Source organism: Neomonachus schauinslandi, chromosome 12 (assembly GCF_002201575.2).
Source record: "Neomonachus schauinslandi chromosome 12, ASM220157v2, whole genome shotgun sequence".
Lineage (NCBI taxonomy): Eukaryota > Metazoa > Chordata > Mammalia > Carnivora > Phocidae > Neomonachus > Neomonachus schauinslandi.
Genome location: NC_058414.1, coordinates 18,809,845 through 18,827,257, shown reverse-complemented (window position 1 = coordinate 18,827,257; position 17,413 = coordinate 18,809,845). Strand labels below are relative to the sequence as shown.

Genomic DNA, 17,413 nt, shown 5'->3' with positions numbered 1-17,413 from the left:
AAAATTTATATTAAATACTAATCATAATTAAGTTAAAGAAAAGGTTTAGTTCTCCTGTAGGAAGTAGTATATTTTCTCCTTACAGATAGTAAGAGCAACATTATTTTTCTTTAGTCTGGCTGTCAGGAGACTTGACGCCAAATTTGCCAGTCACCATTAGCAGGTGCACAGCAAATGCCATGTATCTGGGGGTGGGGGGGTGCTTGTGACTATCCGCCATCACAACCTTGGACCCTGACCTGCACTTTCTCCGGCCCTTTCTCTATTGCATTGTAGATATTCTTCCAAAACTAGCCTCAAAATCTTTTTTTGTCGGGGGAGTGTGGGTGAAGGGGGAAAAGAAAGATGGAAAAAGAAGAGAAAGGAGAAAGGAGAAAAAGGATGAGGTGACGGTTGCACAAACAGGATATTGCTCTACCTCTGTAATTTTCAGGTTAACTTATTGAAGTTTAAGTTCTTGTCTTCCTAATTCAAACAGTTGAGATCTTCTTGAATTTTGGTACCTTAGTATGCAGTTATTAGAGCAGTCATCACCAGTGTTTTTGTGTATTTGAATCATCAGAAAAACCCAAAGACATACTTCTTAGTATAACAATAGTTGGACTTGTACACCTCCAATATACAGATAATGCTTACAGTACTCACAGGATTTGAAAATCCTTTACCATAAATCCATACAGGTCTGTGGCTCACAGACTGTAAATCAATGTGCTACAGCACAGAAGAAAAATATTTACCATGAGGTGAATTTAGATGGCAGATATTCTTCTAAGGCTGGTATGAGTTTTTGTTTTTTCTTTTCATTTGCACCATCATTTAAAATGAGAAATCTAGGGCACCTGGCTGGCTCAGTCAGTGGAGCGAGCAACTCTTGATCTCAGGTTTGTAGGTTTGAGCCCCATAATGGGTGTAGAGACTACTTAAAAATAAAATCTTTAAAAAAATAAATAAAAATAAAAAATAAAAGAGATCTGACACACAAAAACAAATTCTCAACTTCTCCTAAAAATCACAAAAGGCAGCAAAACTTGGCTTGTATTTCAACATGTCAGTAGCCCACAAGAGCAGATCAGCAGCCATCACTTTCTTTACTTATTTATTTTGGAGGGACGTGGGTTCTTTATAAACATTGATGTTGAAAACACATGTCATTATAAAAACTGCATGACGTACCTATAAGCAAAAGGACAGACGTGTAACTATAACAACCACTGCAGAATAATAGTGTGTCTCTGAATACCATATATCTGTGTGTACAGGTTCATTTATACATACATGCTCATTTACACACACACACACACGTATTATAAACTCTGGGTTTACAGAAGCTAGAACATCTTTAAATACTTTTTTGCCACCTGTTTTTCACCTTTCCTACTCTTTTTTTTTTACAATGTCTTTTAATAACATTTTTGCATTATTAAGTCTTCTATAACACGGTTTAATCTCTGCATCATATTCCTTACACTGTATAAACTATAACGAATTTAATACTCTCACACTGCAAATCAGTTCATTTATTTCCAATAGGTGCAGAGTAATTTACAAAGTTGCAGAGTAATTTACAAAGACCATTTTGTGTTTTATTTTTGCCTTTGTAAAAGAACAGGAAAGGATGTTGAGTTCTCTGTGCTCCCTCTCCCCAGTTCTCACTCTCCTTCCTCTTTTTCTTTTTCTTTTCTTGTTTTAATTGAAGTATAACAGCAGCTACCTCTTTAGATGGGACTGTGGTCTCTAGTGTTCTAGAGTCTGCACCTGGCCCTCATCACTCACTCACAGTTGCCTTTGGTAGGCAAATGTTTGTAACCCCTTCACCGCACCTCTAGTCTTAATGTACGTTCACCCAAAGTACAATTATTGGTTATTTGTAATCTTCCCCCCCCCAAAAAAAAAAAATGCCAAGAGCCTCCCACTGGAGTGGTCCAGGATACGGTGCTCAGCACCACATGCCCAAAAAACTGACCGAACTTAGGTCAGGGGTAAGCCACCCACCAAGGCCTCTTCTATAAAGATCCCACGCTTCTATGCCGCCTTTGCGGCTCCCTGATTTCCAAATCATTGACTGGCTAGTGTACAGCAGCTGCAGATAAATGCTGCATGGAAGGACGGATGATGGATGGATGACAAATGTAACCTACACTAAAATTAGTCTCTAATTTCTTCCAGCCAGTGGCTGGAAGAATTCTGCTCCAAAGGGAATCTGCAATATGACTGCTAGAGATAGAGTTATTTTATTGTTGTCACTGTTATTCTTTTTTTTTTTTTTAAGATTTTATTTATTTATTTGACAGAGAGAGACACAGTGAGAAAGGGAACACAAGCAGGGGGAGTGGGAGAGGGAGAAGCAGGCTTCCAGCAGAGCAGGGAGCCCGATGCGGGGCTCAATCCCAGGACCCTGGGATCATGACCTGAGCCGAAGGCAGACGCTTAACGACTGAGCCACCCAGGCACCCCGTCACTGTTATTCTTATAGTAGGTGTTCCCACTTGTGCAAAACTTCCCTGACCTGCCATCTGGGGGTTGCGGCGGAGGGCAGTTCCCAAAGCAAAGAGGAGGTGCTGCTGTGGGTACACAAAATGATTATAGGTGATACTTGGGACTTGGTATTGAATTACAATGAATCTCATACTGAGAGAGTTACTCTTTTCCCAACTTCTTTCAGGCTATCTGAGTATATCAAAGAGCCCGTCTCACTCTGGGGCTAACACGTATTTAAGCTCCTTTCTGACACTTGCCAATTTAATTTCCCTTGTAAACAGAGGGAGCATATGGCCAGGCCTAAAGCCTTATTCAGACAAGAGAATCAAGACAGGATTTAATAGTAATTGTTTTTTAAGGTTCTGGTAGGAATACAAAGTTTTCTTTTTAAATAAAATTAACTTTAAAAAAGCATTATAAAAATTTATGTTACGTATATTTTATCAGAACTAAAAACAAGCAAAACACACATTATTAAGTAAGTCACAGCAAAGGATGGAGTACGACCAAGACAAACAGGACCAAGGTGATATACAAAATGCTGACATTTGGGAAATAAATGGCTATTGTTTGATGTTACCAGTTTGGCAAAGAGATGGAAGGTGTTCAGATTTACTTTAATTTCCATTTTACATTATAACAAATGTAAAAAATGTATGTAATAACAAACTGCATTTTTATGGTGATAGAAAAACCTAAGATTTATAACCTTGATACTCTGAGTTAAATTAGCTTATATGAGAATATATAACTATTTATGACTATATATGGCTATACTTTATTACTCTAAGCCAATACCGTAAAAATGATTCCCTATACCAAAAAAGTCTTCCCATAAAGTTCGTAAATTGTAAGCTGCAAATGATGATATAAAATAAAAATATTCTGCAATGAAAACACTTCTATATTTAAGTTCTTCCGGTGGGGCTAACACTAAGTAAACCAGTAAGTAGACCAAATGTCATTGATACTCCCCTCTGTCAAACAGCAGCTGTGACAAATGCTACAAAGGAGAGGTACATGGTTCTGTAAGGGCTTATAATAGGTGTAATTTGACCTAGGCAGGGCTTCTTTAAGATGGGAGGGATAGGAGCAGCATAAGAGCAAAGCAAGAGGGACATGACCAAAGTCAGAGGAGTCTGAGGTTAGGCTGGAGAAATGTGGGCACTCGCTAGCCCAGACACGGAGTTCTCCTTTCTGCCAAGAACGGTGGGAAGAGAGCTGAAGGGTATTTAAAGTGGAGTGACCTGCCTGAGCAGTTGGGTGTTCTGAAAGGTTGTGCTGGCCGTAATGTGGCAGCCCTCCAAAGAGGCATCAGAAAACAGAAGCAAAGTTTAAACTGATGACAAACACAATAATCTAGAAACTACTGCCTCTAGACCACATATATAATGACCAACAGGAAGGAAGCTCAGGTAACTGTCCAGGTTTTTTTAAATAGAAATTAAAAGACAACAGTACACCTTTATTTAAGTGTGTGATACAGAAATTTTAGAGACCATGATATATATGTAACACTATACAAATTTAACATTATAAAAATGTAATATAAAATCGAAACCTATCAAAAATGTCCTAACTTCTTGGTCAGACCCAATGTGGCCTACCTACCTCAAGGGTTTTTAAGAGGACTGGAGGTCGATGGAGGCCCAGATTACTTCCCCAGTTCTCACCCAGGGCTTTTCTGTTTTATATGACAGGCTTCTTCTAATAAGGTTTAAATGAAGAAGTAATTTTGCTATTGAAACCAAGTCTGAAAACTAATGGCAACACCTGTGGCCTCCAGGGCCCAGTTAAAAGATCAGAATCAGTCAGTGGGAGAGCAGTACCTCAGATGACTACACCTTATGATTCCCATTTAGTCTAAACTTCTGATTTCCTTGATGGAAGTTGGTACTTAGAAAGTCCCTTATCTACCTCTAATTCTCCTCAAAAAGGCTCCAACTACTGGTCACGCTGGCACACCTATCAGAATTCTGACAGAGAAAGAAAAGGGGAAAGGAACAGAAATGGGAAGGCAGAGAAAAAGGATGTATACAGTCCCAACCTCGCCAGGACCTGGAGCAGAGTGAGTGCGAGTGCAGACTGGCGCACTCACTCCAGAAAACTGGCAGTGGCCGCTAACGCTGAGCAATGGCGCTCCGGGGGGGGCACACAACAGAAACGCATGCACACGTCCATTCCCCAAAAGATATGTATACAAATGCTCAGAGCAGCAGTACTCCTAACAAGCTGCAAACATCCCCCATGCTCATCAACAGCAGAATGGATAAATAAAGGCGGGGCACATTCATATGGTGAATTCTGCACAGCAACGAGATGGAGCCAACTCCCACTACACACAAAATACAAGTGCGTCTCACAGGTACAGTGGGGAGGAGAGAGAGTAAAAGCATGTGCAGAGGGTTTCTATTTATAGATGACGTTCAAAAACAGATACAAATGAACAGTCCTATGTGGAAATAACTTCATCTTTACCTTAATACTAAGACCCAAATGAATCCCAGTCTTAACATATTAAGAGCCAAAAACTTTTATTAAGTAAACCTAGTAGAAAATCTTAGTGACCCTGGGCTTGTCAAAGATTTCTTAGATACAACACGTAAAACATAAACTACAAGAGAAAGAAAACCCAATAACTGGATTTCATAATGATCTACGATCTGTGCACTTTCCCATATATATATCTTCAATAAACATATTACTGAAAATTCAATGAAAACAGAAGAAAGCGCAAGGACTGAGTGGAGCAAGACCACACAATCAGCCGCTGTCATCTCTTCTCACCACTCAGGAAAGTGCGTCTCAAGTACACTTGCCCCGGAAACTCAGATTGTGGCCGAGGTGAGGGTGAGAAAGGCAGAAGCACACCATTACCTACCTGCCCTGCCTTGTGAGCTGGAATGGAGTGATTCAGTGAAGAGGGAATTCTGTTTTAAGATTTTTTTTTTTTTTTTAAGTAATCTCTACACCCAACGTAGGGCTCAAACTTACAACCCCCGAGATCAAGAGTAGCATCTCTACCAACTGAGCCAGCCAGGCGCCCCAGAAGAGGGAATTTTTTATAAAATCTGGCTATCCTTCCATTACTGCTCTTAGTTCACCAGAGACATGGAGGAAAATACATTCGACGCAAAAGCAAATAAAAGACACCATGGTCCTGATTCCTTTTCCACCAAATATCCTTTACTTCTCTCTCCCATCCTGATTTTTTAAATTTTTTTCCCCTTCCATTCCCCTTTTCTTCCAGGCTTCTCTTTTTGCTTTCTGCAACCACACCTCATTATCATATGCCCTTTTTCTTTCACTTAAGAGGCTCCAAAATAAAGAAAGGAATTAAAATACACACAAAAATAGCGACAGATTCTTTATGTGTTTCACATGCCCTTCTCATGCTGGGGTAGGGACAACAAGCTCTATCCCTTCTCACCTACGCTGCTGACACCGTATTGGCAGAACACAGGCCTCAGTGTCAATATTTTTATGATACCTTCTCCCTCTTCCTTTCTCTCTTCTCCTGAAAAAGGTAGTTAGCAATTTATAAATTCAATTAAGTGCTAGCTATGTGGATGCTAATAACCTAAGCTAGCACTTCTTATCTACTACAATATAAAGACCCCTTTTAACCCCCCAAAATGTCAAACACATTACACACACACACACACACACACACACACACGAAATGATCCTTTTGGTATCTGGTCCCCAAGAAAATGCAAACCTAGTAGGCACTGCTATTTGGGTAACTTCACTGACTGTGGACCTTTATTAATTACAACAACATTTACATTTCACAAGAGCAGATGTGCGCAAAGCTTTGTGTGAATTCAGGTCCCCAGCTCCTTAGGACCTTCCGCTCACAAACTCCTCAGCCCTCCCAGGAGTCCGCATGTAAAGAATGGGAATCCTCACTCTGAGCACCCTGGGCTCAACTCTTCTTTACTGATTAAGAATTGTCCAATTTTGTTCATGAGTTCACTGAAGAAGTAGCAATACAGTTTGACAAAAATTTTAATAGAGCAATGTTCCTTCTGCTCACTGAGGATCTTTAGGGGATGATGTGTCAGAGTCCTCCCCACAGGCAATCCTTGCCTCCCTCCCTCCCTCCCTCTCTCTCTCTCTCTCTCCCCCACACCACCCTGCCTCCTCCCCTCCCCTCCCCACTTAGAACTCGTATTTGGAACTGTTTAATAAATGATTACTACCTTTTTGCTAGCTATTATCATGATTACTACTCCTTTTCCTCCTCTTCCCCACCCACTCCACCCCATAAGTTTCCAAATCCCAGAAGTGTCATGGCTAAGAAAAGTCAAGAAGAAACAAAACCTCGAAAACCTAATTTTTATATCAAATAAATGTTCACAGCTTTCTTTTTCTCATTAAACGGGGGTAGGTAAGGAAGTAAACCTGCGACTGGTCCTCTCACTACCATATTTAAGATGAATACATTCATTCATTCAACAGGCAGCAATTAAAGAGCAGATACTCATAGTAAGATCTGCTCCTAAAATCTGCAGAAGGGGGCCCCCTTGCAACTGATAATGTGTTCCTCTCAACTGGCAATAAGGTACAAATCAGGTATCATGTGGTTTGTTGTTGTTTTTTTAATTCATTCAATAATGTTCTCTGTCCTTAATTTAAAAATTGATTAACATTTTCCCCTTTCTCCAGAGTATAAAACCAAAAAATAGAACTATAACTTTCTGTCACCCCGCTGCATTTCATCCTATGAGTCAGCCTTTCTGAACAGGACTCCATACCTCCCCTACAAAATAACATTCAATGGGGGGCGCCTGGGTGGCTCAGTCGTTAAGCCTCTGCCTTCAACTCATGTCATGATCCCAGGGTCCTGGGATGGAGCCCCGCACTAGGCTCCCTGCTCTGGGGAAGCCTGCTTCTCCCTCTCCCACTCCCCCTGCTTATGGTTCCCTCTCTCGCTGTCTCTCTCTCTGTCAAATAAATAAATAAAATCTTAAAAATAAAACAAAGTAACATTCAATGGGCCTCCACTATTCTGTTAAAGGTAAAAATATAACCTTAAATTTCAAGGTGTTACTAAGACCTGTTAAGAAAACATATTTTCTAATTTAGGCTCCAAAACAACCTTCAAAATTCCACATATTGCTTCAAATCAGCTTTATTTCTTAATGAAGGATCCTAAGTCTACAGAAGTGAATTAGCGTTATTTTTTGTTTTGTTTCTCCCATTTCACAAAACTGAGTAAGAATTAATTGAGCCAACATTAGCCGGCACACAGGACTAGCAACTCCCATGAAGCCTTTGGTTAAAAATATGAGATGGAAGAATTATTAGGAATAATCACATCACTGTTTATTATATTTTGTACTTAGCAATGTTGCTTCTCCACTGGATGGCCTGAAATATCAAAAGATCATTCTATGCTGCAGACAGTGAACAAAATCAACTGCGGAAAATGGTTAAGTTTTGGTTTCTTGCAAACAAGTAGCTTCTCCCTTCTTTTAGAGAAGACAGGATTTCTCAAGACAAAACCAGAGAGGGGGACAAACTGTAGAGACTCTTAATCTCAGGAAACAAACTGAGGCTTGCTGGAGTGGTGGGGGGTGGGAGGGTTGGGGTGGCTGGGTGATGGACATTGGGGAGGGTAGGTGCTATGGTGAGTGCTGTGAATTGTGTAAGACTGTTGAATCACAGACCTGTACCCCTGAAATAAATAATACATTATACGTTAATAAAAAAATTTTTTTTAAAAGACAGGATTTCTTTATCATTTTTACCAAAAAAAAAAGGAATACTGACCATATGTAAATTCCAAATAGCTTTAAGACTTAAGGCCATGACTCAAACACTCAAACAGCTAAATTAAAAAAACAAAAAAAAACCTAAGACTTTAAAAATTTAAGTAACTGGTGAACAAGGAATTGAAGGATGTGATGTAATGTTACATGATCCTACAAGCTATTACATTCATGGGCAGGATATAGCATTACTAGGCCATAAATTTTTTTTTAACTTCATATTCTTGTTTCTCAAGTTTTTTCAAACACATTAAAAAAACAAAAGATTTGACTACTCATTATTGTATGCCTTTAAAAAAGAGAAGAAAAAAGGAGTAATTTCTATTTTTAACATATACACATTAATGAAACAACTTGTGTTTGCAAAGTGTTGGCTGACCCATAAACTACATTTATCACCCATGAAGTCAGCATATCACAAAAGCCATATATATGTCTAAGCACCCCCAAAAGAATAACAAACAAAGCAAGCAAGCTCTGGTAAAACTGTATAAAGCTGTCACAAGCATAGTGGCTGATTTCTAAACTTTAAAACCATAACCACATGCAACCTCCCTTTCCATCAAATTTAACTACAAGAGCTTGGGTAAAAAGATTTAAAAAATAAATAACAACAACAATAATAAATAAATGTAATCACCAAAATATTTTAGAATCTTTCCTTAGAAGAATCTATTTTAACCACAGAAACCTCATTCATTCCTAACTTGTTTCTCGCTAATATTCATCCATTCTGCCCAACCTTCAATTTATCAATAGAGAATTCATGCTACTCAAAAGAGCTGACATAATTATTGCCGCCATCCCATTGAGAATGCTCTTCCTGGTAACCAAACTCCAACATGACAGTTGGCCCCCGGACCACTCACTATTTACACCACCACCCTCCCCCCCCTTCCCATCACCACCATTTTACTGACAGAACACTCACAAGGGTCTAGATTGTTTTTCATCTCAGCAAACAGAGTGTTCAAAATCTGACGGCTAGCCACAAACTGGGAGTTAGAAACTACATAGGAATAAACACAAATGTGAATAAATTTTTCTGTTTTCAGTTTCTAAAGAAAGTAGTTAACGTCTTATTTGTAATGCTCTAAATTACAGCCAGGAGCCTTTCACCTAATTACACTAATAAATCGATTTAATGTCATCATTTTGCCATCAGATCACGTCCTCCATACACTAGTGTACTTGAATTAAATAAATCCTTTTTACCAGGGTAAGTTCTTCACCTCATTTTTTCCCCAGTGCTTTTCCTCTATCATTCCTCAACTACTAAATCATGTCTCCATAATATTTTCCTAAATATTAAATCTGTGAACAAAAAAGATAACCTGAAAACTAGCCACAGGCGAGACAAATCAACACACCTTCAAAACAAAATATCAACATAAAGTATAAACTATTAGGTAACCAAGAGAAAGAAAGGTAAGCATCAACTGTATGCCCAAGAACCTCAATTTAAAACATTATGTAGTATACACAATTTTGGCAAACAGAAGTGAACACAATATTTACATATCAAAATGGGCAACTATATAGCCTCATTTCTGGCTTGAGATAAAAATATCAATTCCATTTATTTAGTAAAATAGCCATTTTAAGGAAATACCTCCTTGCAGGTATAATCATTTGATTGACAGATAAAATAATTGCTTTAAAAACACTTCTGAGTCATTTTGTGCTCACCTGCAGGCACGAACCATTACTGCATGCAGCGACTGTTCCATTCCCTAGCACAGACTTGAAGGAGCATATATCTCTCTTTCAGAATGTGACTAATCTGTGGGTTTGCAATTCCTGAGCTATTTACAAATGGCACTCCCTTTCCACGTAAGAAAATATTTATGACAACCAAAAGCCAAGTATTTTTAACCTAGATCTTACAAATAATGTTGGTAATTTTGTAGCAACAGCCTCAAAATACAGGAAGAAAATCTGATACCAATATTTCCTTAAAGAAAGCACAATTTTTGTTTTGCAGCTCAGTAAATTATTTTTTAAAGCCTTCAACAGCTGTCACACATGAACTAGCGCTCTGCTGGGCTACGGCGTGCGTGCTGCAGCTGATTCGGCTTCACTATTTTTTAAAAAATCAATTACCCTTTGTAAAAGCAGAACAGCCTGCCCAAAAACACATCTTCAATACAGCACAATGACCAGCATGCAGTACAACGCATTATACAGCAAACTTGGCAAGAAAAAAAAATACGTCCTGGTTTGTTTCTTAGCAATGCTACACCATTAATTGTTCATGCAAGAGATGTAGCTGTACCTTTCTGAAGAGGACGACTTCTCAGAGTTAACTGACATCAGCAGCTCAATCTTCTGCTTGATTTCTGGAAAAATCAGAAAATATTCACAACCAAGATTGCCTGCCCTTGCTTTCAAGCTTTATATCAACAGATTTTTCCTCTCTGATCCCTTTTGTTCAAAAAGAGGCCACAAGATTCGCAGTACTTCTGTTAGGACTGGGATTCGATGGTGCTATAAAGGGAAAAAGCTCCAGAGGCACCAGGCCTTGCTAAACTATGCACATGACTGTTTATGAAAGCAGGAAGTACCATTTCTTTTAAGCAGAGGGGTGTTTTCTTTTTTAAGGTAGAACTAGCAGGGCTCTACCAGAAGATTTCAAATGCAGCAAATTAAAATACAAACAAGAAATGCTCACCTCTGCATTCGATACCCTAGATCATCTGAGAAACCTGGGTAATAAAGGTATGAGCTGAAAGGAACAGATGTGCAACCCTTGGCTACTTGCATTTCACCAGCCCTAAAAAATATGGCTCAGTGAATCATTTTTGTCACTTAAGAATGAAATATTAAACCAGAACCCCAATTTATAGATTGAAATTTTTTTTAACCTTTGTTATGATTTCTCAGCTGTCTCTAATTGAAGAATCTGTTTAATACCTAGTCCCTAACTCCTTTAGAAAAAGACTTCGATTTTACACCTTAATTCTCCCCTCCTCCTTCACAGTACAGCACAAGTGAACAGCAACACCCAGTTACCGAGCAGATAATATACTTGTCCTTTTAGGAAAGGACTGACAATGCCATCTGCAACAGAAATGGAAGCGCCAACTCAATTTAATTAAAAGAGAATTGCTGATACGTATTTGGGGGAAAAAAAAGATACCAGACTAAAAGGGAAGGAGAGGTAAAAAATAAAAGGGAGGGGGGAAAGGAAAAAAAAACAACTCTAACACATTTCCTTTAAAAATACCAATGACTAACCTAAAAGCACATAATTTTATGTGAATAAAACTGACATGGTCCCATTACCCAGACTATTTCACATGCAAAGCTATTTTCCTATTCGTAAATGTGCTTTCTATGCATAATAAAAAGTTCACATAGCAAAAATAAAACACCTGGCCACTGAAATACTACTACAGGCAGTCTCAGGATTTCAAAGTAGACCTCAATAGTTTCGGGGTTGTTTTCTTAGGGGTAAAACAAATCTTAATTTTTAAGAATCTCGATTACAGAAATCAAAGGAATATGGATAGAAAAGGAAAAGGGAACAAAAATTAGTTGCCTAAAACACAGTGGACCTGTTCAGAAATAGCCTTTCAATGTTGTTAAAATAAGGGATTTTCCAAATTGTTTAAGCTCCCAACTTGATCCAACAGGCACTATATAAAACTGGCACAAACATCTGATGAGAGTACGGAATCTGCCACAGGCGAAGGCCAAACTACCTAACCACCGGGGAGAGCACACCGCACAGTGGTTAAATGGAGATGATGATAATGAAACTTACCTTGAGGACTCCTGCGTGGATTAACAGAATCTGGCACCAGGTGCCATAGTAAATGCTCAGTAACGCCCCTCCCGCAGGTTTCAAAAGAGCGCAGTGTTTAGGAGCTCAGGCTTGGCCGCCCACAGCCATGGATTTGAAGGCAGGCTCCTCTAACATTTTTAATAGCCACGTGACCTTTGATAAATTGGACTTTATAAAAGCCTCTATCTCCTCTCCTATAAAATGGGGATAATAATGGCTCGTAAAGGGCCATTGTGATGATTGAACGAAATACAGTATTCCATGACAGTCGTGCAGATGTAGGGTTCGTGCCCACTAGTCAGCCCTCCGTGTCAACTGCTAGGGAGTGCCTAGCAAAGGACAGTGATCCTCAACAAATATTTGCCGAATTAATTAATGAGGTACAGTAGGTCTGTCCTATCTTAAACAGCTTTTCCAGTTTTGATCCACCTTCTAACTCTTACTACACCAAGCTCAACATATACCTTTTTATCACTATAGTTTGATTATATATGGAAGTGTAACTTTAATCGGTATCTCGGCCTCCCCATCTAGAGAGTTATTCTCAAGTTTATCAACTAGCCAAGTCAGAAATGAGGTTACACTTGAATCCTTCATTGTGGTAATTGTTCATTTCAAAAAGACAAAAAATTCGCACTTCAGTGTATAGATTATCTGTGCACGTAGGCTGAAAGACCCCAAGTTTAAGGGCGTCTGGGTGGCTCAGTCAGTTGAGCGTCTGACTCTTGGTTTCAACTTGGGCTGGTCATGGTCTCAGGGTTGTGCGATCAAACCCAGTGTCAGGCTCTGTGCTCAGCGCTTGTCCCTCTCCCTCCCCCTCACATTATCTCTCACTCTCTCTCTCTCTCTCTAATAAATAAAATCTTAAAAAAAAAAAACAAAAAAAACCCAAGTTTAAACTGCACAGCTCTTAGGAAGTGTATAAACATTAGAAACGAAAAGTTAAAGCTTTGAGAGCTCCAAACCAAAATGGTGTCCAATAATACATGGACAGGTTTCTACCATCATTTTCACATTTTCTTCAAACCCTCAGATTTGTTTCTAGCTCCCGAAGGACCAAAACGTTTAGGAATGTTCATAAATACTACGTTAATATTGTATACTCTGAGGGCCGTGTATCCCATCTATTCTACTACCCACTCCTTACCAATACCAGCCACGGTCTGATTACTCCCCACATTCATTAAGAACTCTAGAAGCCATTCCACCACAATCCCTGCCATGTGATGTTCACATTGACAGATAGGAATTCCAAAAACCCTTGGCTAAGGACCTCAGCCTCCTGAACCTCTGATCACTTGAGTCCTCTACCATGACCACACTTAGGATGCTCTCTTACACACACTACAAATCAGCTGGTTGTTCTTCTGTTTCATTCACAGTACGTAGGACCCTATACTTTATTTCATTTTTTGCAATTAAGTCCACCAATCTTTTCCTTAATGAATGATGGTCTTCCTGTTATATTTAGACTTTCCCCACACCAAATTTTTTTAATCACCCCATTTTCTTCTAATACACTTTATAATTTTATTTAGCATGTAAATCTTGGACCCTTTTAGAAGGTATTTCAGTCTATGAATTGATGTAGAGATCCAGTCTGCTTTTATAGTTACATTTGAAAACCTTCTGCCCCCCACCCCCACAATTCTAAATTACTCTCTTCACCACCACTCCTCAGTTCTTCCAAAGCAGCAATCTTACAACCCCATAAATACATATTTATTCAACCATGCACAGTCTCCATTTATTCATTCAGGCCAGTGAGTACTAAGGCTACACTTCTTTATTTCACAAAGAAAACAAACAAGTGGTTCCTATGTAGTTGGAATAAGCGTATTCAAAATTATGGTTGATATTTTTTGTCATAATTTTGTTTTAATTTCTAAGTAACATTATGGGACAACAAAAGTTTCTTGTTTTTCTAATCCTTTTGTGTTCTTATGATTCTCCTCCTAACTCTACGTGCTTTGCTGTATCATCTTTTTTCACTCAGACCTTACATGTTAGTCATACTTCTCTTGTATGACCCTCTTTTCATTCACTGACTCTTCCATCTATTCCCTTGACATCCACAACTAAAGGACACTGATGATGACTAAACATGAATTTCGAGCCCAATATTCTCTCCTGCAACCCAGAACTGTATGTCCTTCCACCCCCAGCAGACATCTTCGCCTATGTACATGGTCCTGACACGCCTTGAATGCAGCATCTAAGGCTGATGACCTCATCAACTTCTCAGTCCAGGGTCTCCCTGAACAGCAGCAGCGTTGCCCTTCTGAGCCAGGAATTTCTGAAGGATCCCAGACCAGCATCCCTGTCTCATCTGGAGTATCATTACCACCACTCACCCTTTTCAATCTATTTTATGTTCTAGGACCACTGAGCGCTACTCTGCACTTCCCCAAACACACCATGCTTTCTCACACTGCCAAGTCTTTTCTTACGCAGTTTCCTTCCCTGGGATGCCAGTGCCCAGTTTGCTTCCCTTGCACACCCAACTCCCTTTTCTAATCTCAGCCCAAGCGCTACCTCCCCTCTGACAGCGTCCCAGACAGAATACACTTCACCTCCTCTGCCCCTCTGCAGATCACATACACTTGCACTAGAGAATTACTAAAATACATACACTACTTGTCTGACACCCCTGAGACCACAACTTCCTTAGGGAAGGGGAACTGACATTTCACTTCAATTCACACTTATTGAGTCTGATGGTTTTCTTAGCCTATTCTAGTCAAAGTTACAATCTACCTAACTTAGTTTCCTTATTCTTAAATATACATTTCCAGATACAGTACCTCTGACTAGAAGTTCAAACAACTGCAGAGTTAGAAGAATCCTCAGAGGTCATCACCTAGCTGAACCATCTGAATTTATGAAGAAGAAATTGGAGAGTTAAAAGATAAACAACTGGTAGCAAGAATACTCTTCACCTTCTCCAAAAGACTACCGTCTCTGAGAGCTACAGCTAAATTTCCAAGGACTAGCAACCCAAGCAGAACATTCAGCTTTCTTTAAAATCAGCTTTGGGATGCGTGGGTGGCTCAGGCCGTTGAGCATCTGTCTACCTTCAGGTCAGGTCATGATCCCGGGGTCCTGGGATCGAACCCCGCGTTGGGCTCCCTGCTCAGCGGGGAGCCTGCTTCTCCCTCTCCTCCCCACTTGTGTTTTCTCTCGCTCTCTCTCTCTCTAAAATCTTTAAAAAAAAATAAAGTAAAATCAGCTTCTAAATTCTACTTTCTCATATCTCCAATCAATTAAAATTATCACTATTATTTGGCTTTCTTGATTACAACCACTGGTCAGTCTATGACATCATACTCTTGTTATGCATCACTTTACACACCAAAAAGGAAAAACCAATTCACCAGGATCTCCCAACTCATTCTCTTCTATCCAACCCATAGACCTTCTTCACAAAAACCTTTTATTCTCATACCTACACTTTAAAAGATACTCAAATTCCTTGTAAAGATGAATATTTTTAATTCTTCGGTTAATGGCCTACTATCTCTAATATTTCATTTTCCACTTAATAACATGAGTCTGGAGACTCATGGAACACGCAGGGCCCTGAGTCCAGAGCTGAGCCCATCCCTAAGAACCCAGACCAGGAAGAGCAGTTACTGGTAAGTACTATTAAAACAAAGTTCAATAAAGGATGCGCTTCACAGAACAGCCTGGAAGGGAAAGTGGGCAGCCCTGAATCCACCTGGATCTTAAGAGTAGCGGCAGCATGAGACTAACACAGGGATGCCGTGGAGATGACATGCTCCCACGTCCTTTACAGCAGCACTACACACCAAACATGAGCTCACATGGGACCCTGTCTTTTAGGACATGGAAATTAAATAAGACGTAACTGGGCAGACAGTTCTACCTCAATTCTTACACACACATCCTTTTTCCATGGGTGTTAGTCCAACAGATTTACTAAACTTCCTTCCTCTTGCCAAATTCTTTACATAATCATTCACAAAGCTGATTTTATTTTGGGTACACATAAATAAGGAGGATTTTTTTTTTAAATTAATGCTTTATATATATTTGGAGCCATTTCAGGCTGCAAGAAACAGGTATGTGCTCAGTTTACCTCAGGTGATAGGATAATACTGCCAGAAAACATCTAGAAGTTAAGAATAGAAAAAGGCCTCCATAGGCCTCACAGTGAGAATCTTGTTCAAAAGGAAGGGCAGCTCTTGATACTCAGAGTTCCTGTTACCAAGTGCTCAGAAGGATTGCTCTCCACCTTAATGCTTCACCATTCTGGTGATTCAACACCTCTGTGACCCTAATTCCACTTCTCCTGTCACTACCAATTAACTGCTTCTCCTCTTTCATATGTTCACAGATTCTACTACTGAAGGATGCATGCTACAGGCCTTCTCTCTTGGTGTCTCCAACTTAAGCCTGCAAGTATCTTTAAGGGGCTCCCATTTAAATGCAAAACACTGGGCCTGCAGAAGCTTTTCTGGCTCAAGTGTCAATCCCTGATATTACCATCTGGGACCAAGTACTGAGTTCCTGTCTCAAAATTCAAAGACGGACACGGACGAGACCCTTCATAAAGGGGTAGGAGTAAAGCAAGCTCTCCGAGACCTCTAGGAAGGCTGGTGATTAACTGACCAACACCATGAAGATGGTCCAATCTAAAAATGGAGTCCTTGTTATCCCAGCCTTCGTTACTCAAGTCATCTGTTATAAGAACACACAGAGGGCGCCTGGGTGGCTCAGTCGGTTAAGCGACTGCCTTCGGCTCAGGTCATGATCCTGGAGTCCCGGGATCGAGTCCCGCATCGGGCTTCCCGCTCGGCGGGGAGTCTGCTTCTCCCTCTGACCCTCCCCCCTCTCATGTGCTCTCTGTCTCATTCTCTCTCTCTCAAATAAATAAATAAAATCTTTAAAAAAAATAAAAAGAATAAGAATCTAAGATCTCATCTGCAGCCTATTGACCCCCAATCCCTAACATTGTTGTGTACATGCTGTGAAGAAAGCAAGTATATCTGGGTGCCTGGGTGGCTCAGTCGGTTAAGCGACTGCCTTCGGCTCAGGTCATGATCCTGGAGTCCCGGGATCGAGTCCCACATCGGGCTCCCTGCTCGGCGGGGAGTCTGCTTCTCCCTCTCCCACTCCCCCCTCTTGTGCTCTCTCTCTCTCAAATAAATAAATAAAATCTTTAAAAAAAAAAAAAAGAAAACACAAAAGAGGGGCGCCTGGGTGGCTCAGTCGTTAAGCGTCTGCCTTCGGCTCAGGTCATGATCCTGGAGTCCCGGGATCGAGCCCCGCATCGGGCTCCCTGCTCAGCAGGGAGTCTGCTTTTCTCCCTCTGACCCTAACCCCTCTCATGTGCTCTCTCTGTCAAATA

At 40.1% G+C, this 17,413-nt stretch overlaps 1 protein-coding gene across 6 annotated transcripts in view; it reads right to left on the bottom strand.

Annotated features, from left to right (window-relative positions):
• SRPK2 (SRSF protein kinase 2) overlaps positions 1 to 17,413 on the bottom strand; it is a 248,551-nt gene that overhangs the window by 135,252 nt on the left and 95,886 nt on the right. For 2 of the 6 annotated variants that reach the window (XM_021682927.2, XM_044920164.1), the window contains exon 3: positions 10,531 to 10,594. The exons of 3 other annotated variants lie outside the window; for them this stretch is intronic. In XM_021682927.2, the coding sequence (XP_021538602.2) occupies positions 10,531 to 10,594 (64 nt within the window). Of the gene's footprint in view, positions 1 to 10,530; positions 10,785 to 17,413 lie in introns of those variants that run through there. One more of the 6 variants, XM_021682931.1, reaches the window with a different exon arrangement.